This window comes from Taudactylus pleione, unplaced genomic scaffold (genome assembly GCF_031769625.1).
Source record: "Taudactylus pleione unplaced genomic scaffold, aTauple2 ptg000636l, whole genome shotgun sequence".
NCBI lineage: Eukaryota > Metazoa > Chordata > Amphibia > Anura > Myobatrachidae > Taudactylus > Taudactylus pleione.
This window is the reverse complement of record NW_028285038.1, coordinates 333,975-358,174: the sequence shown is the minus strand read 5'-3', so window position 1 is coordinate 358,174 and position 24,200 is coordinate 333,975. Positions and strand designations below refer to the sequence as shown.

The 24,200-nt window shown below is 38.3% G+C and overlaps 2 protein-coding genes across 2 annotated transcripts in view; one reads left to right on the top strand and one right to left on the bottom strand.

Annotated features, from left to right (window-relative positions):
• The window catches only part of LOC148479116 (ADP-ribose glycohydrolase MACROD2-like), an 878,670-nt gene that overhangs the window by 529,630 nt on the left and 324,840 nt on the right, over positions 1-24,200 (bottom strand). The gene's annotated exons all lie outside the window — the stretch shown is intronic.
• FLRT3 (fibronectin leucine rich transmembrane protein 3) lies at positions 1,956-17,213 on the top strand. The gene is made up of 3 exons (XM_088454938.1): positions 1,956-2,173; positions 10,325-11,035; positions 13,660-17,213. The coding sequence occupies exon 3, from the start codon at positions 13,687-13,689 to the stop codon at positions 15,640-15,642; it is 1,956 nt and encodes a 651-aa protein (XP_088311064.1). The 5' UTR covers positions 1,956-2,173; positions 10,325-11,035; positions 13,660-13,686; the 3' UTR covers positions 15,643-17,213.

The window sequence follows — 24,200 nt, the reverse complement described above, 5'->3', positions numbered from 1 at the left end:
TCCCTACCACATGTAGGGATGGCCATCCACCAATGATGTTTTCAAAAGATAGATGGTTTCCGGCCCATGTTATAGGAGGATACGCAGACCCATGGCAGAGTGATTAACAGGAAGGGCCTTTTGTGGGTGGCAATGCAAAGTGGTCGGGCGAACGCAGGCGTACCAGTGAATTTCAACGGCGTTGCAGGGGCGTGCATAAATTGGCTTGTTACTTCAACTTTAGATGTTCAGGATAAATTAGTTTAATAATTAGGCCCCAAGTGCTTATTGTTTTATAGTTGTATGAGAGGTTAACCCCCAATTTTAGTGGTAATCTATTTGCCAAACTATGTTTATGCATGGTACAAAGACATGTGCCTTATATCAATATGTACAATGTAAATTCCTGACCCATAAATGTGATATATAGTATCTTTTTTTTAGACTTTTTAATACAAAAATGGGGTCCCAATCAGCAGTAAAATGTTATAATATGGTGCCAAAGGGAGTGAATCAATTGTTTACTGGTCTACATTTCAGGCCAGCTGCGACTGTTACTTGTACATAAGTATACAGGGAGCTAGACAAAAATAGATATGCATTATTTCAGTACATCTGCCCAGGTTAAGTGACCCGCACTGTGGGCCTGATTCAGCAAGGAACGCAGTTGCTTATATGCACGCAAACAGTCGATTGTTGCGTACTTGGTATGCATCGTAGTGTGCGAACTAGCCACTGCGATCGAGACAGCGATCGCAGAGGATACGCAGACCCATGGCAGAGTGATTGACAGGAAGTGCCTTTTGTGGGTGGTAACGGGCGGTGGTCGGACGAATGCAGATGTGCCAGTGCGTTTCAACGCCATTGCATGGGCGTGCATAAATTATCCACTGCGCTACCAGACGCTGCCTGAGGCCTCATAGCGTGCGCTGAAGTATACACTAAGCAATTCCTGAGTACGGTCTGGGCTTCATTAACTGTCCGATGTTACTCGTTGTTACCGATTGTTTCTCTATGTTGACCAAGTATATGGATGTGAGTAAGGAGAAGTTATGTCAGGCTGCGATTGCAATGCGTATGCAAACATTTACATATCACTGCTGATATTAGCAACTGCATTGCATGCGTATAAGCAGAATAGCGATCCGTAGTAAACCAGTCCCTGTGTTCTCTACTAACTAGGACTGATAACTGGTAATCAAGCTCGCATTTCAGAAAAAAAAAATGGTGTCTTCCCATCGACAATGCAAGTTGTCCTTTATGTATTAATGCTAATTATTTAGCCTTCCTGTTATGTGAGTGTTTTGTGTGCTGTTCTCTCTTGGATTTTGACAGCTGTGAAATCCATTCACAAAAAAAGTAAAATAAAAAGAACAATTTAAATTGCGTGCAACGGCAGACAAAGACTTGCATTTATTATAGGAGGATATTCAGCGCAGCATTCAACAGAAGCACCGAGTAACAATAGTATTGAAATGATTTCTAGGAACTTGGCCAAAGATTGTACTTTTTTTTTTTTTTACATGTTATATTATCATTACAATTAATCACTTTAAAAAATTATCATCTGCTAAAGCTCAAAGCTGCTGCGTGAATCTGCTGCTATAAGACTAACCGCTGGATAGCCCCACCAACAAAAATAATAATTCTATAGCTATAGGAACACACCGATCTGCCTGGTGAACTTCAGCAGGGAAAGAGTTATCAATAACCTGAAAGTAGGAATCCAGGAAGAAAGTAGATTGGGACAAATGCCTGATTGACTGAGACAGCTCAGCAAAGTGTGTGCCAGTGTTATTATGGATAGGTTTACTCATGCTCCCTCTTGTGTTTGTTATGGGCATACAGCAGTCTGCAGAGGAGGTTACCTCACTGGGGCGGGGCTGTGGTAAGACACACCCCCTTTTAATGACATCAGTCACACACTCAGCCACTGGTGGAAGTGCAGCTTTAACTTCAGACTTTGAGGTGGGCTCTGAGGACCTAAGTGGAATGTTTCTCTCTTCAGCACTTCTCAGTGCACAGGGAATGATGCTGCCTGGTAGAAGCTCACAGCACTAGCTGCCTGCCCTTTTATACGTGCATGCTGCAGACAGAGGACTTTACCTTTTTTCTATTACTACTACACTAAAGACTGGAATATACACTACCCTCTCTAATCATACTGGATTTTTCCTCTGCACTGATCTTCCAGGTAAGCCCAGATTCTACGAATCATTTGCCATTGCAAACAGTCATCTGGCTGCGCTGGTTATTTTGCACTTCTCTATGTAAGATTGTGGCAGAGCTTTCACGTTAACAGATTGCACTGAATAGCAATGGAAGCTTGTTCTGTTATTCCCAGCACTTAGTTAGCAAGTTCTCCCAGGCTGAATCCCAGGGACTGCACACGATTGTCAGAGCAAGAACAACATGTTTATAGTTTATAGTAGACTGTCAGCTCTTCTGCACAGCCCCAGAAATTCCCATCTGTGGAGCAGGAATATTCTGCAATAATTGCAAAGCTTGGATTGTGTGATAGCTGCATGTGGATCATCATGTCAGTATAGGTTACCTTGATTGTGACAAAAATGAACCCTAGTGTGAGTGTATTATATATGTGTGTGTGTACATGTGATAGGGAATATAGATTGTAAGCCCCACTGCTGCAGGGACTGATGTGAATGGCCAAATATTCTCAGAAAAGCTCTGCAGAATTTGTGCTCTCTGTGTAAATAACTGTTAGTAAATCATAATAACAATAATAAATGTGAGGCATTGTCCCTACAATATTCTGTCCTACAGCCAGTAGAGGAAATCAATATCCCTTCATAGCAGCGGTCTATGAACATGGAAAGCATAGATCTACCTCCAAACCCATGTAACGTTACTTGTGTGCAGCCAGCAGACTTTGCACAACACAAATGAACAGCTACACCTACGTTTCAAAACCTGAATTGCTGAAGATCTAGTTCCAACACGCCATCTTTCCACAAGACCTGATTCCTTTCTATTTGCACTGGAAAGTAAGGAGCTTATTTCAGAACCCTCTAACCCCCCCTTTCACTTCTGAGCATTAAACCAAAATCCACTGCCTTGACCAAGTGATGTATGTGACCAGCATAACAACTGGGAGGGGAGGTCGTGTGAGACAGATAATGCAAGCTTAAGGGGGCAGCAGTATTGTCTACGCCTGGGGACCCCACTGAGAAAGGGGAATTCTGGATTTAACAATAATAATAATGTAAAAAAACTGCATATGAACTAGCCCCAGCAAGAATAGCAAGTTGATGTGAAGTTGGGGTCTACTTTTGTTGCGTCAATCCAAGAGCCATACTTTTGGTAAATGTACCCAGCCTCATGCAGGGTTATGTGTCCCCATCCTTAGATCTGCTTTTTTTTTTTTACAAGTGTTATTAGCATTTACTTATATAGCGCCAGCATATACCATTGCGCTTTACTATTGGGAGTACAAGTGGCTTATTCTGTGGCTGTGTGTTCCATGGCCATGGTCATATTTGTCAGGCGGGCAGGCTACTGTGAGGGGAACAAAGCCAGGACGGTGGAGCTTTGTGTGTGTCTGAGCCCTGTGTTCTCTTCCCTGGCTCCTACCCACCGGGCTGCAGCTGCTAACAGACCACAGTGTTAGTGAATAGCGCTCAAATGAAAGCAGTAGGTCTCACCAAGAGCTGTACTCAGAGCCCGTACTGCTGCCTGTTATATCCAGCCAAGGAGATTAGTTCCCTAAAAATACCTTCATTCAGCATTAGCGTCTAATCATATTATTCCAATAATAATCTGCAGAGATGAAGAAGCTGCCAATGTCCACTACATCTTGTATACTATAATATTTTCCATGAGTATTATGGAATAATGTACACATATTTAACTACACTATATTTGCATACAATACATACATATATATACATACACACACATTTACATACATGTTACATAGACACACACATGTATGTATATATATATATATATATATATATATACACACATACATACACACCCACATAACACTACATCTTTAAACTAAAGTGACTCACCAAACTATATATCTATATTTGCGTGTGTGTGTGTGTGTTGGCATAAACCCACACACAGTATATATATATATATATATATATATATATATACACACACACACACACACACAGATACATGCGTATATACACACACACAAGTGAATAAGTGTATAAGGGGACTATAGTCTGTAGGTATGATGTATATTCACTTACTATAACCAGTGTATATAGCAGCTTTTGACTATTTGCTATCTAAACGTATGATTACTCCCTCCCCTCACAAATCATATTTCCCAGTCCCATAAAATAAAATTATTAACATATTTTACAGTGTGGAGTAACCTAAGTGGTTAAGAGCGTTTGAAAATCCATTCAAATGATATGAAGGCATTATATTGACAAAAGCTGATCACATAGCTCTTTAGATGCATAGAATTGTCCATCTCTGTATGCTGATAGCTTCCTCACCAAATCACAGCAAGGGAAATACATTTGGTCAAATTCTGGCTGCTGTCACACTGTTACCAGACTATTAATTATCTATCCCCTTGGTCCATTCTCTCTGTACAGCACTGTCCAATCAGATAAAGTCCAATTATTTGCCATCTCTAGTGCCTGCGGGTGTGCAGTCCTAACTAACATTACTCTCCCACAGGATAAAAAACACAATTATCAGTTTAAGCTCACGGCATAAAAAAAAAAAAAAGATCTCTCTGTCCATGAAAAGACAGGCTTGTATAAAGTCATTCTGCTACTGCTGGAGTTAGCGGTCCTGGATTTTTGTTTTACATTGTACTCTTTGTACAACATTTTATAGCCTACGTTAACCCTTTCACAAACCACAGTGCTGGCAATATCATTAAACCCACTTATATTGCATTGCTTGTGTTAGTGCTGTATTTTCAGGCAGCACAATAGTTAAATATAGATTTGAGTTGAGAGTCTGGAATGCTTAACACAATGCACATACAACTGTTTGTCGAACACTAGTGTAATAAAATGATAGTGTACAAAAATATCTGGAATACTGAAGAGCCATCATTGTACAATGTCTCCGTTATGTTGTGCTGAGATTTGTAGTTCCCCCGTAGCAAGATAAAGCCTGCTCTCTCTGGAATTGGAATAAAAGTTTGCCTTTGTAAATGACATTATCATTTGCTAACCCAGGGCTACATAACACAGAGAGACATGGAAGGAGGCAGTTTCAGTTCGAGCGATTGGTTATGTTCAATTTAGTGCCTTTTGCACCATTTTTTCCTGTGTTAGTTGCATTGTCAGAGGTAACCACTAAATAAATACCATGGTTAATGAAATCAGCATGGCCATTAGGGTTTCACAAAGACCTTCAAAAGGAGAACTTTTACTTGCTCTCGCAGACACCACTGTTCCACTCAACAGGAGACTTTGTTGCAATTAAAGTCAGGAAAGCCGTATAGAAGCAGCGAGTGTCTGACTTGTGGGTCTGGACAGAAAAGGCGTCTAGCAGAGTGTACCACCCCCATGTGGGCATAGACTCGGCTGGAGAGAGGTCAGAGCAGATTTTCAGCTGTCAATTTTTTTTATTTTTATTTTTTTATTCAATGAACAAAGACAAGTCAGTGGTCTATTTCCCGGCTCTGCGGGTTCAAACAGTCACAAAAAAATTATACTTTCAGGGGCATATGTATTAAAGCATGATGTAAGATAAAATTGTGAGATATAGATCACCGACCAATCAGCTTCTAACTTACATTTTGCAGACTGTGTTTAAGAAATGATAGTTTGGAGCTGATTGGTTGGTGATCTATATTTCACAATTTTATCTCACATCAAGCTTTAATACATATGCCCCTAAGAATGTAAGACATTTTTGTAGTCATATATGGCACAATAGTTTAAAGGCAGTGTTAAATACATTGCAAGGCACTCACACTCCAAAAATATACTGGTGGGTCAACTGACTCCAACAAAAATGAACCCTACTGTGTATGTGGGTGTATACACACCCACATATATATATTTTTTTATTATTATTTTTTTCTTGGCCTACACAATTTTTCGTTCTACAACAGATATTTGGATGTACATTTAATTAAGTTTTTGCAACAAGAGAGATAGTGATAGAAAGTAAGCTCAGGGAGCAGAATGTTTATAACCAGAATAGGACAATTTTCTATTACATTTAATTTGATTGAAAGCGCCACAATTTTTTCCATTACTTTATAAGCATAACATTGAAAATGATAGGCCAATGCAGAAGCCTGTAATGAGGTATTGCCGAAAAACAAATATTTTAACAGTGGACACTAAACACTGTGAGCTAGGTGTTGCAGCCTGCTGTGCGTAGACATAGCCACTCATGACGGCCTGAGGTGGTGTCATGCATTTCTTAAACTAATAACAGGTAAGCGCTCCACTCAGTAACTTCCTGCACTTGTTAGGACAAAGGGGACAATTGTTTTGCGTACTTCCTAAAATGCAGTTGAGTAGGTTTCCCTGACAACTTTGCAGTCAGTCTTGAGCCACATTCCCTTAGCAAGTTGTGTAAATATGCGATTTGTAATGTGTTTGTAGGAAACTTACACTGGGATCCTAATTGTGCTGAGATGGGATACGCCATATGGTTTTTATATTCGGGTTATTGGAAGATGTAAACATTACAGGAGTCTTGTGCACTCTGTATTTCAGACATTCAGGGGAATGCATAGAGACCGATACCCCAATTCAGTATGTTTATACTTCTTCACCTAGTGACGCTTAGGGACCCTGTGATTGAGGTACAAATAACGTACGCCTCTCGATATGTATTCATAGTCTGTACAAGTTACATGTGTAGGGCAGCCCTGATGCGCTTGGTCATGCTATAATTACAGAGCTGGCTAAGGAAACCTATACTCCTCAGAGCATGCTGGGATTGGGGACGTATGATTACTTGACCTTGCTGGATGCACATATGTTGACAAGCATCAGAAATCGTTCATTTGCTTAGTCACTACTCAGATACTAACACTGTAACTCAGTACCACTATACTGTAGGCTCTAGAGGCAGATTGCTTTTATTTGCAAAATATATGTATCAAAGCTAAATCTAAATAAATGTAATATGCACACAGCAGTCCTTATGCCTAGGTATTGTAACCTACACTCAATAATGGAGAAAGTAGAGAGAAAATTAGTAGCAGATGTCTAATGGGACAATCTCCTCCAGGCTGCTGCAGCAATAGGACCCTCAGTAATGCTACTTATATGATCAGTAATTTATTTATTTTTTTCAGTTTAAAAAGCAGATCGCAAAACATTTACATTTATTATGATGTTGTTGTGATATTAGGCTGATATTTAGCAATTTTTTAAAAAACATTTACATGCAATGACAAAAAGCAGGGGTGGGGGAGGGGGTTCAATTATTAACTCGGTGCACAAAAAGACCAACTGTGCAGAAAATAACCAGTTAGGTACAAAAATGAAAGAATACTAAATACAGAACATACAATGTCCCCCGATGCTTCAAATAATTTTCTTTGAAAATCTGTCAAAAAATTAAAAATATCAGAAGTCTGGTATGTTCCACAACCTGGAAAGAAGCGAGAGATTCCCTGGACTAGACTGTAGAATACATACATATATTATATAAGTTCTATCACGTTGACATAGTGTACGAGGACATAAGGGAATCAGGGCTACCCATTATATTAACCCACTATCCCCAGAGACCCTGGTGGTCTTTTTCACCGTCACTGATAAACAAGAGTGAGGTACCTGTATGAAATCTGATGATCGTGGAAAATGAAGCTGCTAGACCGGCCGCTTAAGCAGCATATTGCCCAAGCTGTCACCAATTCTAAAATGTGAAACACTAGTAAGCATGGCAGATACTTTCAAGCTGCAGTATTACTTGAAAATCCCTACTCTGTATACAAACTGAAGCCTTGCCAAAGACAGCAAAGCCCTTTCCACTAAAGATGGAAGGAGGAAAAAAATAACCATAATTATTTGAACAAATAAAAAGGTACAGGCCCTAAAGTGATGTCTGACTAGAAATAGAATTGTATATGCATATATACATGCATAATGTATATGCGCTTTCCTTTGCATTGGCACAGTCAATGTATAGTAAACCGTAGACCTCTAGCAAAAACATGGAAAGGGAAAGACTGTCAACCCTCTACCCTCCACCATGAACAGGCCTGGGTCATATTTTATATAGAAATGTTCGAGGTCAATCAGTGTATATACAAAAGTAAGGCCTGTGGCAGGGGGGGGTGATTGTCTGGGGATCTGGAATTAACATCATGGCTAGCCATTGATATGCAAATCATATCATATCAAACAGATGTGACGGGGCTAGATCCCTTTATGAACAGCTAAAGAATTTATTCTAATCCACTTTTTTTTTTTCATCAGTCATTATTCCACTCAAAGCTCTGCTTTTGTTTAGTGCCTTTTTGTTTTTTTTCTTTGTTTTTTTTTTTGGTTGGCTTCTATGCTGCTTTGCTATACTTTGTGCAGGAAAAAAGGATACAGTTGCCATTGATCCTAATGAGCTTTCGGTTAAGCCCAACACAACCCCTTTGACAATGGCAGTATTAGAAAGTGGTTTGCATGACAACTGGGGTTAAAAAGACACAGTGAAGAACTCATCATAAAATAAAACAAATACTACTATTCTCCATGTCATTTCCTCTCATCATGCGTGCTAATTTAGGCAAATCAACACGCTGAACAAGTGACTGCTTTAGGGCTTGGTAGCAATACATGGGTGTGGTTAACTTACAGCTACTTTCATTTCAGCCAATATGGAGAAGGAAAATAATGTATTGCTCGTTAAATAAATATGAACAAGGGAAAAACTATTTTTTTGTTAAATGAATGGAGATTGCCGAAGCAAGAAAATGCTTTACAGTAAGATTAGCTGCAGCCATGATTCTCTTTAGTGGTTGTTAATAAATAAAAAAATTAAACTCAAAGTAGACATGGATAAAATCCTATCAATATAGACTAATGGTTCACTTTAAAAGGTAAAGAGCAACTTTACTTTTAATCCAGACTCTGCTAAATTATCTGCTAACCAGCCATCTCAGTCACATGTTACTACAAGACAATGCTCCTTGTGCCCAAATATGCACCATTTTAAAATGTTTTTGTAGAGAAGTAGGAAAATGGTGTCTTTATAAGTGTTTAGGCCACGAGGCACCTCACTTTACGCAATATCCACATTCCCAGTTAACTTAACCATATATCGTTAAAGATTAATCATTTGGAGATGGAATTTATTTTATATAAAAGGCGGCTCCTGCATCTATTATTCAGCATACTGGCACTGCGGAGCATTTTAATTCTGGAACAGATGCTCTGCTTGCTGGATGCCATGTAATTACTGAGCGGAGAAGCAAATTGCTGCTATGGCATTCCTTAATTTCAGGGTCAAGTATTTCCAGCTTACTCAAATTCTCTCACTTGGCACTCTGAGCACCTTGGTAAATTTGACCCTTACATCTTATAGAAGCCAAAAAAAAAGAGAATTATACAAATCTTAGGCAGATGATACTTGTGACTTAACAGCATTACTTCTCGGATTTGTGATTCTGCTCTGATGAAATAATTGCAAATCTTGGTTCCCTTTTACATGTTGTGGGTTCAACAGCAACTACAAACACTTAGGTATACCTGTTAGTCACACTAAGCATAGGCGGCCATTTTGTGCTCCTGTTTCAGTGATGTCACACATTTCTAGTGAATTGGTTGGCTTAACATGGATTCCATCCACAACATTTCTGACACCATGGTGTTTAGGTTACAAGCATGCCTAAACTCTCTGTGTGTATGTATATACATATATTTATGCGAATTGGATTAGAAAGCTTTTGTTAATTGTCACTGTGTGTGTGAAGCAAACATTGCACTAAAGCATTATATTGTTGTGTGAAGCACTAACTTTGCTGCTCGCTTGCACTCGGGCAGGAATGGCTCTGGGTCCTGGTTATCTATTACATGTTTAAAAGTGGTGGACAGCAAAGGATTGCGCTTCACTTTGTAATAGAAAAGGACAGGTGTCACCGTTTGCTAAAGTAATTTCTCTGCAGTTGGTTGATTGAAGCTGACTTCAATTACAGTTGCTCTCGGATGGATGCACTGGAATGGCTGATGTGAAATTGTAGAAAACGTGGCAGCGAGTGGTACCATGCTCATGAACTTTGAGGTTTGTAAGCAGAGGAGAGTCAATAGTTTTGCTTATTATAAAACTAATGTATGTACATCAATCAGCATAAGCGCGTAATTCAATTTTCTACTAGTAGCCAAGGTTCCCTGTTTCTAACTGCAAATTAACAGTTTTTTGTTATTTTTCTCTCCAGGAAACCTGTACGAAGACTATCTTCAAGGACATTTTTGGAAAGGGAACAAGCACATTATATATTTATCTTTTTTTTTGTGCCATAAGAAAACTTTTTTATTCTGAATTACAAAGCACGAATAGCTGTTCCTGATATTTTTCTTCCACTTAATTTTTTGCAAATCAAGTCTTCTAGTTTGGCTTGGAAACCTTGATATTTTCACAAGGGGTGTGAACTTTTTCGGGATGTGACTACTGTACAGAGAGCATTCATGGTTGAGTTTGCACAGGAAGTACAAAAAAATCATGGACCTACACTGAATGCACTATTTATTTAAGCCTTTGCATTATGAAGAATGGCCGTGGTGTGGAGTTATTTTACTGGTGTCGCTGAGGAGCATTTGTAAATGGAAAGTCAAATTCTGGCATGAAAATTAAGACAGCCAAAGGGGATTATAAAGAAACCGTTAATTTGGCAACAGAGGAAGCATCGCGTGGTCATAGGAAATTGAAGCTAGTTAAACACACTATTTGGTGTCTGCAGTAGACGTTTGCTGTGATGTGGACAAGAGATAGTGGAATTCATTGCCTTCTTCCGCAAGTTAGGACTGTTTGAATAAACACTGTGAAACTGCTAAATGAGATAACCCAGGCCTTGCTATTCTGTGAACACAAGGCCTTCCAAACACTTGTCCAGCGAGAGAACTCGAGGGAAGATCAGCTCACACTCCAGGTATGTCTTTGTCTAACTTCCACTAAGTGCACTTAGAAGAGTGAACAATAAAGCGAGAAAAATCTGATACAAGCACAGTATGTTTTATGATAAAGGCTGGAACACAAGATGTTCCATCTGTGTTAGGAATACTTATAAGGGCACTCTACCCTCAGATAATGGTGTGTTATACAGTAGGGTACATATGGAACAGTTCCTTGTGCTATACATCTGTACAGGCTATTTCTCCTCTGACATCATTCAGATGTTCAGGTTTGACCATGCAGCTGATGATGTCCTATTGGCCACTGCTATTGTGCCACACCCCTGTACTTTTATATTATGAGAGAATGGGCATGTAGGAACAAAGCTGGCAGAACACAGACATGCTGTGCCTGACTGCTCTCACAGTTGGCTCTAACATGCATCTATACTTGTTTGTCCAATTCTAAAAAGATTTTGTAATGAATTACTCTACATCCGGTCATTGGCTACCATAATCTAGAACCTGCCACACACATGTTCATGATGGTGTCTTTATGGGGCCATACATGTTGTGTTTTGTTACCCATTAGGTCTCAAACAGCCAAAGTAGACACCAAAAAGTCACACTGAGTACCTTAGATCTAACGGGAGAGATTTTGGAGGAAATAACAAAAATAAGGAACAGAATTAAAAATGAACAAATTGTAATTCTTCTGTTGGCAAGTAATGTTTTGAAAATAAATTATTTTGTTTTAACATGTTTAAAGTGGAAAACTCCCTGCAATATGATTATCCTTATTTCTTTATTAATCTTATACAAGTAAACAAGGAAAAAGGTATAAACTAAGGTAAAAGAAAGATGGTTACTGCGCTTTTAACCCCTTCAAAAATAAACTACTTTAGGTCCCTCGGGAAACAGAAACGTTTATGTAAATTATGCTAATTAGTGTACATTCTAGCACCCTGTACTTATCACAACCCATGCAATTCCTCTTTCCTACTTTGGGTGTCGCTCTTTGCTATGGTACTTCCAGCACATTCAGCTGATGCAGCAAACTTCTGGAGATACAGACCAGAGTGTGTCAGAGCAGATAGCGACACCCCAGACAGGAAAGAGGAACTGCATGGGGATGTGACATGTGCAGGGCGCTACAATGTACACTACTAATTACATTGTAATTATACAGATAGGGAATCATTACATGTTACTCAAGAGAGTCACTAAACAGCCATCAGCAAATAGTTTACATCCCATCAGCATCAGTTATATAATGAAATTCATTTAAATTAAGTCATGTCTCTCTTTAAAATGAAACAAAAAAACAAAAACCCCAAGAATAATAAAGTGCTAAAATTATAGGACATTGTGTAATAAAGAAAAAAAAACAATACTGGGAGCTAATTTTATAGTATATGATAAACTAAAATAATATATTCTTTGCCCAATTCTAAAGTAAAAATATCACCGTGAGCTGTACATAACTATACTTATTGTAAACATATACTACATTTATAGATAATGTTTAGGGTTGCCTTAATTTATATGTATATTTTCAATAAAATATCTGTATTATTCTGCACAGAAAAAATATTTCCCATATAGATTATATTATAACATAGCAGTGCCTCTAGTGGACAAACTGTAAAGTGTTAGTATAGAGGTTTCTTTATTTAACTCATTAAAAAACAAAAAAAGAAAAATAAATAAAAATACATTTCACAAGTTCTTAAACACTAGGCTGATAACCTATACATTCATTTAATCTATACTAATATAATAAGAATGTTGTGTCGGTCTGTTTGTTCCAAGTCGGCGCAAAAACAACTGAACCGATTTTCATAAAAAGTTAAAGCTGTGCAATAACAAAAATAAAGTTTATTGACATTATCAGAGATGGGTGTGGCACCATGCGCGTGGCCGGTAAGTGGTGGGGGGGAGAAGTGTCTTGGACCCGCATTAACTTGAATAGGACAGGCTACATAGAAGTCTGTGCACAGGGCACACAGTGACAATGGTGGGATTGGTGGGTGAAGGAGCTGCTACCACCAGTCTGTATAGCGCTGCTGGTCCCGCGACAGGGTCCTTTTTGCAAAGCAATGCAACTATAACAACTAAAATAAAATAAAAAGTTGGCATAAGCAATTTCATCATGGACAAAGCTGCGGACAACAGCTACTGTCTTATATGAATACTATTATATTCTGTGATGTTATGTTGGGACATAGCGCAGTTTGAGTTACTAATTGCTGAACGGAATCCAAGATAGATAGAGAAAGCTTGTCATTATGTATGCTTTTTCGCAAAATAAGTTATCTTTTACATCAGTAGTTATTAACCTATGGGGCGATATCCAAAATATGTTGCCAAGCCATTTAATCTGTGTCTGTCCGTCCACATTGAAAATTGGTTGTGTACTTCAAACTAGTAAAGTGATGATTAATCATGTTTTTTTTAAGTCCCCAATTAAAAATCATTATTTGCTAACAACAATAAACTTAAGTAGATTACAGTAAAAGAGTGAAAAGAAGATTACTATTAAGTACATATAATAACTGGGTCCTTACTGGAAAGGGTTAAGGAGGTTACAATACTGCAGTTCTACCTTTTCTTTTTAAATGGAGGCACTAATCCTATCTTGTTTTTCTTTTACTTCTTGCAGACCACCAGATTGAAGCCTTTAACCTTCATGACCATGAGTGCTGACACCTGGAAATTTCTTGTAGCCTGGACTCAATTGTTGTTATTACTCCGAATGGCGCCACAAAACGTTATTGCCAAATCCTGCCCTTCGCTATGCCGATGTGATGGAGGCTTCATTTATTGCAATGATAGGGACTTGACATCTATTCCTTCGGGGATACCAGAGGATGCTACAACTCTTTATCTTCAAAATAATCAGATCAACAATGCTGGGATACCTTCTGATTTGAAAGGCTTGGATAAAGTAGAGAGAATCTATTTGTATCGGAACAGTTTAGATGAATTTCCAATTAATCTCCCAAAAAATGTTAAAGAACTGCACCTGCAGGAAAACAATATACGGACAATTACCTATGATGCACTTTCACAGATTCCTTCCATTGAAGAGCTGCATCTAGATGATAATTCTGTCTCTGCAGTTAGCATCGAGGATGGTGCCTTCCGAGACAACATCTATCTCCGGCTCCTCTTCCTTTCACGAAATCACCTAAGCACAATACCCTGGGGCTTGCCTAGAACGATTGAAGAGTTGCGTATGGATGATAATCGTATTTCCACTATTGCAGAGATCTCTTTGCAGGACCTCACTAATCTAAAGCGTCTTGTTTTGGATGGAAATCTCTTAAACAATAATGGCCTTGGGGAGAGAGTCTTTATGAACTTGATCAATCTGACAGAACTCTCATTAGTTCGAAACTCACTGACATCTCCCCCTGCAAACTTGCCAGGCACAAACCTGAGAAAGCTTTACCTACAGGAGAATCATATGAACTATGTACCTCCCAATGCTTTTGCTGACCTAACCCAACTTTATCGTCTTGATATGTCCAATAATAATCTTACATCGTTACCCCAGGGTATTTTTGATGACTTGGATAATTTGACACAGTTGTTCCTACGCAACAATCCATGGTATTGCGGTTGCAAAATGAAATGGGTTCGTGACTGGCTGCAGTCTTTGCCTTCCAAAGTTAATGTCCGTGGGCTGATGTGCCAGGCACCGGAGCGCGTAAGGGGAATGACCATCAAAGACCTTAACAAAGAATTGTTTGATTGTAAAGACCATATTAATACAAATACAATCTTTCTTACAACAACAACTATGTTAAACACTTTACTTCCAGCACAAGGACAGCGGCCAATATCTGTGACCAAACAGCCAGAGATAAAACCACCAGATCTCAACAGAATCTACAGAACCACCCCGATACCAGTGAGGAAAATTATCACAATTAATGTGAAATCTGTCACTGTAGAAACCATACATATTTCTTGGAAAATTGTGTTACCAATGAAGTCATTGAGACTGAGCTGGCAGTTAGGTCACAGCCCAGTTTTTGGATCTATAACGGAAACCATTGTGACAGGTGACAGAACAGAATACTTGCTTACAGCACTCGAGCCAGAGTCCCCATACCGTATATGTATGGTTCCCATGGAAACCGGTAACTTCTTCTTATTTGATGAAACTCCAGTGTGTATCGAAACAGAGACTGCTCCACTTAAAATGTACAACCCAACCACAACACTAAATCGAGAGCAGGAGAAGGAGCCTTATAAAAACTCTAGTTTGCCCCTAGCAGCCATCATCGGTGGAGCGGTAGCACTGGTGGCAATCACACTTCTTGCTTTGGTTTGTTGGTATGTCCATCGGAATGGATCCCTCTTTTCAAGAAACTGTGCCTATAGCAAGGGCCGTAGAAGAAAAGATGACTATGCAGAGGCAGGTACTAAGAAGGACAACTCCATTTTAGAAATCAGGGAGACCTCTTTTCAGATGATACCAATAAACAATGAGCCAATGTCCAAGGAGGAGTTTATATTACACACTATATTTCCATCCAATGGAGTGAGTTTGTACAAAACCAGTCATAGTGAAAGCAGCAGTAACAGAAGCTACAGGGACAGTGGTATACCAGATTCTGACCATTCACATTCATGATGCTTAAGGGCACAAGACTTTTTATAGGAACTAAAATGAGTGAATGGGATGCACTGTTCTACTGCAAAACACTGGATAAATAAAAACACAAAAAGACAAAAAAAAAACATTTGAAGGAGCAATGTACTGTACATTTGCCATATAATTTATATTTAAGAACTTTTTATTAAAAGTTTCAAAATTTCAGGTTGCTGCTACGATTAAGTGTAGTTTGTCACCTGACCACAATTCTCTATTTTAGTATTTTTTGTAATTTGTACTGTATTTTCCTTGCTAATATTGAAAGTTACAGACCATTTAACTCTTTTTTTTGTGTTCTACTGAGTAAAATGACTTGTTGACTGTGAAAGTGAATTTTTTTTTTTTGCTGTGTTGAACAATCAGGATTTTTTCCCCCTAATTTTTCCCAGATCTTTGTATTATAAGCACAGGCCGTTTTTGCATTTCATTTATAAACATGGTATAAATAAGATGTAGCTACAAAAAAAAGGAAATAATCCAAACAATTAACAGTATTTTGTTGGGTCTGTAGAAAAAGAAAAGGTACTGTACACAATGTTACTCAATAAACAAAAACAAACCCCAATGTGTGTAGTAATGGGCATTATAAGTTGTATATAAGAACTACATGACAAATTTATGAATACATTGTATATTATGGTTCCATGGCACAAATAACTACTCCAGATATTTTTGTTGATTTAGAAATTCTAGTAATTATGCTTCCAGTACAAGCTGGTTTTTAAAAGACATAGAGGTCACTGAAGTATTTAAACTGTTTTCCTAAAATATTCCAAATAAAATATTAAGATCTGTCCATGGTCCTCGATAAAAATGTATGCCTCCTAATATTTATTTAAAAAGCATGTAGAATAACCTGAAACTATACACTAACACAAATTACAATATGTGCTGCATAATATAAAGGCACTATATAAAAAAAGTAATACATTAAAAACAAATCCAACATCATATACATGAGCTATATATTTTTTATTTTTCATAAAATACATCTACTGTATGTAGAATTGAAATTTAAAGGAGGCTAAAAATATTCAAAAATACTTGGAAATAATTCAGATTTGACAAAATGTTAATTTGAGACACAGAGCAAAATTGTCAAGTTATATCGTTTTAAAATTATATTACATAAAAAATGTAGGCTAACCACCACTCCCAAGAAAACATTTTTTCACAGAAGTATAACTTGCTCAAGGGTTCATAGTGCCCATTACTACATAATTGCATATTGTTTTAAAAAATAATGTACCATGTTAATTTGACTTTCTGTTAATTTAATATTTAAACAAAATACACTTTTCTTGCCATACACCCTCCCCTTTCTATACATTTTTTTATTTTTATATATTTTTTTTTATATAAATGCCAAAAAGCATTATATGCCCTCTGGCAGTATTTGTATGTGCCTTGATCCAATGCTACACATATTCAGCTTTGTTTTATTTTTTTTATTTTTCTTTTTGGTGAAATTTTTTTCATACTTGCAATCTATGAGAAACATTGACCTTATCGCTGAATAAAATGAAGAAAAATCATAACTACTTTCTATTTTGTTTATTGAGAGAATTTTTTTTTTCCCCGTGTGCTTTAAAACCCACATTTGCAAACTATTATTAGGAAAGCTAATCAGCAACAATTATTTGCGAGTCTCTATTGCGTCTTTGTCCTATCATTTTGTATCTGCAATTTTCACCACTGGCCTATCGAAAGTATTAAATGTCATGCAACCTTAGAATTGCAAACATACTAGCAGAAGGCAAGCGAGACACAAATAAGTCCCCAAGGATAAAGTAAGTACCCAACTGTCTAAACATCACTTATAAGTGAACATCAGTACTAAGTTTGTCTGGTTAAAGCAGATGAGGAATGACTGCCCTTTAGAAATTATCTTAATTTATGGCTCTTAAGAGAGACCATTCTTTTTACTTTGCCTGTAGAGGAGAGATCCTCTGAAAATGATGTTGACACAAGTTTAGTATGAATTTCCTGTTATGTTATGGATTACCACCCAATGGCGATTGGCAAACTGCCATACATTCAGCAACAGAAAAAAAGTAACAGACTTTTATATGTACTATAAGATACTGTACATGGAGGATTTTTTTTTTTTTTTTGCAGAATGGGCCTGAATAAAAGTTTGTAAATAAACAGTCCCCACAATGTGGCTAAACAATATTTACTAGCATCTGCATCATCCTTTATCCTGATTTGTAGGAAAGAAAAAGGCTTCGTAAGTCAGATCATTGATGAAAGTACCCGGCCCACGCCCACCAAATAAATATATTACAACTCAGTGACACATAAGTGCTCAAGCTGGACAAAAAATGCTTTTAACACAAAAAAAGCAAAATGCAACCTGAAAAAAAGGTTTGTACAGCTGGCTGCATTGCAAGATGTGCTAGATCTGCAATGGTAGTATATGCGCTGGCTTTACTCCAGGGGAGAACAGTTGTATATGCGACTACTTTATGCCAGGAGGTGTTGCTTCACATTGGTCTTAGTCATGGGCATAACTACCTTTGGTGCAAAGGGTGCAGTTGCCATGCGGCCCAGAGCTTAGGGGGCTTCTTCCTTGTCATAGTTACATGTATTCTATGCATTTTTCACCATTGGGTGATACATAGGGGCCCTTGCAAACTTTTGCCTTCAAATACCTAGTTACGCCCCTGGTTGTATTAAGTGCTTAATTTACAGTATATAATTCATGCAAAATATAGTAAAAGTGTGGACAGTGTTATTAATACATAATAAAGTAGCATTTACAATGTAAAAGGAAATAAAGAAATAAAATTACTAAATAAAGAGCAAATACAAAATGAAATAACTTATTAAGTTCAAATCAATAAGCACATATGTTACCTATAAATTAGAATCTGCTTTATTGCTGTACACCAATTGCAAATAGCAATTGGTGTGCAAAAAATGCGTCTTTCTTGCATTGGGTGCAAACATTACAACTGTACTGTGCCCAAACCTACACCTCGCCTTCCAATCTTGGTTCTGCCACTTTAAGTGCAAGAAGTTGTAAGCGCAAAATGTGTGGCAGTCATCATAGGGGTAGATGTGTAAGAAAGGTTTGTGTGCATGTTCAGTAGAAAAAAAAAAAAACAATTTGCAGGAAAAAGAATGCAAATTGCATTTATGTCCAACTATACATGATCCCCATAAGTTATTGCTCATGGATTTATCACTGCAAAAGTTTAAAAGAACTTGTTAGTACCTAGGGATATGAGATGATAGGCAAGCAAATGAGGATTGTGACAATGATATATTCGTAAGAATTTATATAGGCTATAATATATGTTATATAATATAGGTGTTCTGTGACCATATAAAACCTGTCGGCTGACTGCTTGTATACAGGTCACAGAAACCTGAGGTGGCTTCATACTCTATATCAGTGATGGCGAACCTTTTAGAGATCGAATGCCCAAACTGCAACCTAAAACCCACTTATTTATCGCAAAGTGCCAACACGGCAATTAAACCTGAATACTGAGGTTTTCCCCGTAGTTATCCGTCCAGTTCATGTTCTACAATATAGTTATGCCCCAAATCATATAATGCCCCATAGCTATGCCCCAAATCATATAATGCCCCAAATCATATAATTCCCCATAGTTGTGCCCCAGTTAATGTTCTGCAATATAGTTATAATATATTATGCCCCAGAGACATCTATACAGCCCCATCCCTAGTTAACACACACACCCCCCGCTCATCGCGCCACAGCCGCCGCACCGTCCCTCCGACCCGCGCTCAACAAATTGAAAAAAAAATAGCGTGGCCTCAGGTCCCTGGCCCCCATAACCCGAGACCACCAACCTGATCCTGTGCTGCTTTCCGAGTGCTGGCTGGATGTCTTTAGGCCCGTGGAGGGGAGCAGCCCGACCCCTCGCGTTACTGTGCTGGAGCGACGGCACATGCCCACAGAGAGGGCTCTGAGTGCCCCCTCTCGCACGCGTGCCATAGGTTCGCCACCAATGCTCTATATCCACAATTAGCAGTAAGGACTGCATTACTCCTTATAATCCACAAGTTCCTAAGGAACACTAACTTGATAAAATCTGACTTCCCTGACAATTACAAAAGGGCTGCTTATATTTACTAGAGATAAGTGGTTTGGTTTTTCTGAAAACTGAGCACACCCGAACATTGGGGTTCCAAGTTGAAAAGAATCCAGGTTTGGATCACTTGAGGTTCCAAGTAGAACAGAGTCCTGGCTCAGGTCTTCAGTCAGATCTCGGATCTAAAAACTGATCTTGTGTGTTTTTGTTTGCATTTAATTTTCTCCCTTGTGATTTCAGGTGCCAAAATTGGTCAGAATTGACTGGAAATTAATGTTATTGATGTTAATAATACTATAGAAACAAAAACAGGTCCAAATTACATGATTTTAGCAATTTTTACACATTTTTAAAAGAAAACCAAAACCAAACCAAAACACTTAAGGGTGGTTTTGCCAAAAACAAAACACGGGGGGTCTGCACACATCTCTAATATTTACAGGTAATAAGTACAGGTAATAAGTACAGGTGTAATCATTTGAGGTATGCATATATATCTCACTATCTAGCCCCATCCATAATCTAACTCACTATTTACCCCCCTCTATAATATATCTTACTATCTCACCCTTCAACTCTTTTTTACTATCTAGCCCAGTGATTCCCAACCTCGGTCCTCAAGGCATACTAACAGTCCTGGTTTTAGTGATATCCATGATTGTGCACAGATGGTTTAATCAAAATAATTGAGGCACTAATTAAGTCACTTGTGCTCAAGTATGGCTATCCCTAAAACCTGGACTGTTAGTGTGCCTTGAGGACCATGGTTGGGAACCCCTGATCTAGCCCTTGTATAATCTGTCCTGTGCCCTCCATAATCTATCCAGGTATTTACCCCCTCTATAATCTATCTCAATACTGATGTGTCCTTAAACATCTTTACTGCAGTCGCGCTAAAAGCCACTCTTTTGGCGCACCAGGTCCCATGAGACTCTGCTAGCACTGGGCATTTTTTTTCTATAAGAAAATGCATCTATGGCGCACCAGTAGACTGTGCTGATTAATTAAAAATGCGGCACTTGTATATCTGCGTGCGACTGAATCTGTATACAAAGTGCCAAAGTGTAGCGGCTGCAGCTTTTTTCTTTCCAAGTTCTCTTGTGCTTCATATACACAGATATACAAGTGTCGCATATCAACAACAAATTAATCAGCGTCATAGTCGCATCACATCGTGGCTTAGATGCATTTATGGTGAAAAAAACCACCTGTTGCTAGCAGAGTAGCTCGGAACCTGGCAGCTCACTCATGCCAGGCAAATTGCGCTTCGTGGAGTATTGAGGATAGATGTATGAGGACACATCTGTATCTAGTTCCCTCCATGATATCTATCTCAACATCTTCTATAATGTTTCTCACCATCTAGTCCTTCTCTCACCATCTAGCCCTTCTATAATGTCTCTCACAATCTAGCCTTTCTATGCTGTATCTCAACATCTTGCACTTCTATAATGTCTCTCACCATCTAAGCCCTTCTATAATGTCTCTCACCATCTAACCCTTCTATAATGCCTCTCACCATCTAACCCTTCTATAATGTCTCTCACCATCTAACCCTTCTATAATGTCTCTCACCATCTAAGCCCTTCTATAATGTCTCTCACCATCTAAGCCCTTCTATAATGTCTCTCACCATCTAGCCCTTCTATAATGTCTCTCACCATCTAACCCTTTTATAATGTCTCTCACCATCTAACCCTTCTATAATGTCTCTCACCATCTAACCCTTCTATAATGTCTCTCACCATCTAAGCCCTTCTATAATGTCTCTCACCATCTAAGCCCTTCTATAATGTCTCTCACCATCTAGCCCTTCTATAATGTCTCTCACCATCTAACCCTTTTATAATGTCTCTCACCATCTAACCCTTCTATAATGTCTCTCACCATCTAACCCTTCTATAATATCTCTCACCATCTAGCCCTTCTATAATGTCTCTCACCATCTAGTCCTTCTATAATGTCTCTCACCATCTAAGCCCTTCTATAATGTCTCTCACCATCTAGCCCTTCTATAATGTCTCTCACCATCTAACCCTTTTATAATGTCTCTCACCATCTAACCCTTCTATAATGTCTCTCACCATCTAACCCTTCTATAATGTCTCTCACCATCTAGTCCTTCTATAATGTCTCTCACCATCTAAGCCCTTCTATAATGTCTCTCACCATCTAAGCCCTTCTATAATGTCTCTCACCATCTAAGCCCTTCTATAATGTCTCTCACCATCTAGCCCTTCTGCCCTTCTATAATGTCTCTCACCATCTAGCCCTTCTATAATGTCTCTCACCATCTAACCCTTCTATAATGTCTCTCACCATCTAACCCTTCTATAATGTCTCTCACCATCTAAGCCCTTCTATAATGTCTCTCACCATCTAACCCTTCTATAATGTCTCTCACCATCTAACCCTTCTATAATGTCTCTCACCATCTAACCCTTCTATAATGTCTCTCACCATCTAACCCTTCTATAATGTCTCTCACCATCTAACCCTTCTATAATGTCTCTCACCATCTAACCCTTCTATGTCTCTCACCATCTAACCCTTCTATAATGTCTCTCACCATCTAACCCTTCTATAATGTCTCTCACCATCTAACCCTTCTATAATGTCTCTCACCATCTAACCCTTCTATAATGTCTCTCACCATCTAGCTCCCTCCATAATCTATGCTATCTTCCGCTATAGTTTATCTCCCCCCTAGCCACCTCTATAGCTCCCTATCTATTATAGTATTAGAGTAGATATGAACACGGATAGCCACATTTTTGTTGTTAGCCTGTATAAAGCAGATAATAATGTAAGGTTGGTATGCTTGCATTTTTCTAATCTCTGATCATCAAACAAATTTCTAACCAGGGGTTAAAACCGATCGTTTTGCCATTTAGACAATATAGGAAAAAAAGAAGGACGAAGAGACAATATGTAGCAGACTCACACAATATAGCCTGAGGTCATCTGTTCTTACCGTGCAGCTTGCATCGTTTTCCCAGAAGGTATTGTTAGCAGTGATTTGGTTAGGTATTGTATGACATAAGACTGTCTATCATGATGTATACTTCTGAGGACATATCTATTGCCAGTCATTAAAACCTAGAGCAAAACCAAGACTATTCCATTCTGATTTACTGTATTCCAAAGAAGACAGTGATATCAGCCGTACTGTTTAGATGATGCTATTAGCAATGAGCAAAGCATTTGGTTTTTGTGGTTATGTCACTGCTCCTATTTTTCTCTGAGAACTATAGAACACAATTCTTTCACTGCTTCATTCATCCGCAAATGTTTAATGAGATATTAGTCTACTGTGAAATAATACAGTGAGTAAAGGGCCCGAACTTTAAAGATAATAACTGCTTCCATAGTACTTCCTAGCAGACCATGGTGAGCCAGGTTCATTACATTTCCAGTACAGACAGTGATGTAGGCTAACAACTTATCTACGCTGATGACACAAATTCCAGTTGGTATAGGACACTCAGTATCAATGACAGATACGGGAAATAAAAAGGAATAATAAAGATGTCATAATGTAATACAATCTTTACTAGATTCATTCATTCCAGATTATGCTTCATTTTGTGCTGATATTGTTTTACGACCATTAAGAAACAGCTTTTATTTTGTGAGATATTTCTGCTGGCAACAAAGTCCATTGTGCTCTGTAGCTTAATAGGAGCAAATATTTAAGCAGTAGGGAATGTGACAGGTTCTGTTTCTGAGGGACATTTCTAAAAACACACCCGTTTTGTTAATTTACAACTATTTTTTATAGTAATTACAATTAAATGTGTCAAGTCGGTGGCTTCTGTGGGTGGAAAGGGGAGGGGGGGGGGATTGAAAATTGGAGAAAATACTGTGGTGTTCCTTGCTTGCTATTGGCTGCAGAGACATTTACTCATTTCAGAAAAACTTTATTTTGGTTGGTTGCTGCCAAACTAAGGCAAGAACAGAGGGTGAGAGGGATTGCAGGTACCCGGAACCCATCTCTTAACCAACATTCCAATCTTTACAGCCATGTGTAGGAGGTGAAAGTTTCTTCTATAACACTGGGGGGCGCTTTCTTTAGTCCTGCAGCTGTTAACCGCTCCACATGCTGTTTTATGTTATTTCATCCATGAAAAAACTGTAGGTAAAAGTAAAGATGTAGAGTAGCCTTCAATCCCCTCGTGTGCACTGGTATTTAAAGAACATAATTAGTTTACTAGTAAATAAATCAATGTTCTTGTTCATTCTAAGATCAGTAATATAGTAATCGCCAACCTGTTGCAATTTGCAGGCGGTTACATAAAATTAATAGCTCTATTACATAAGTGTTAATATCAATAACAGACATAGTAGCTCCTCCCTAGGTAATTGTTAAAATTCATATTTGGCTTCCTGTAGCCCATTGACAGATTAAAAAAAGAAAAATAGGAATCTTCACACATCCCTTCCATATTCCAAGCATCAGAGCACGTAGTA

What these genes read in the sequence shown, in the direction of transcription:
- FLRT3 (XM_088454938.1), top strand. Translation starts at nt 13,687, where the DNA reads ATGACCATGAGTGCTGACACCTGGAAATTTCTTGTAGCCTGGACTCAA.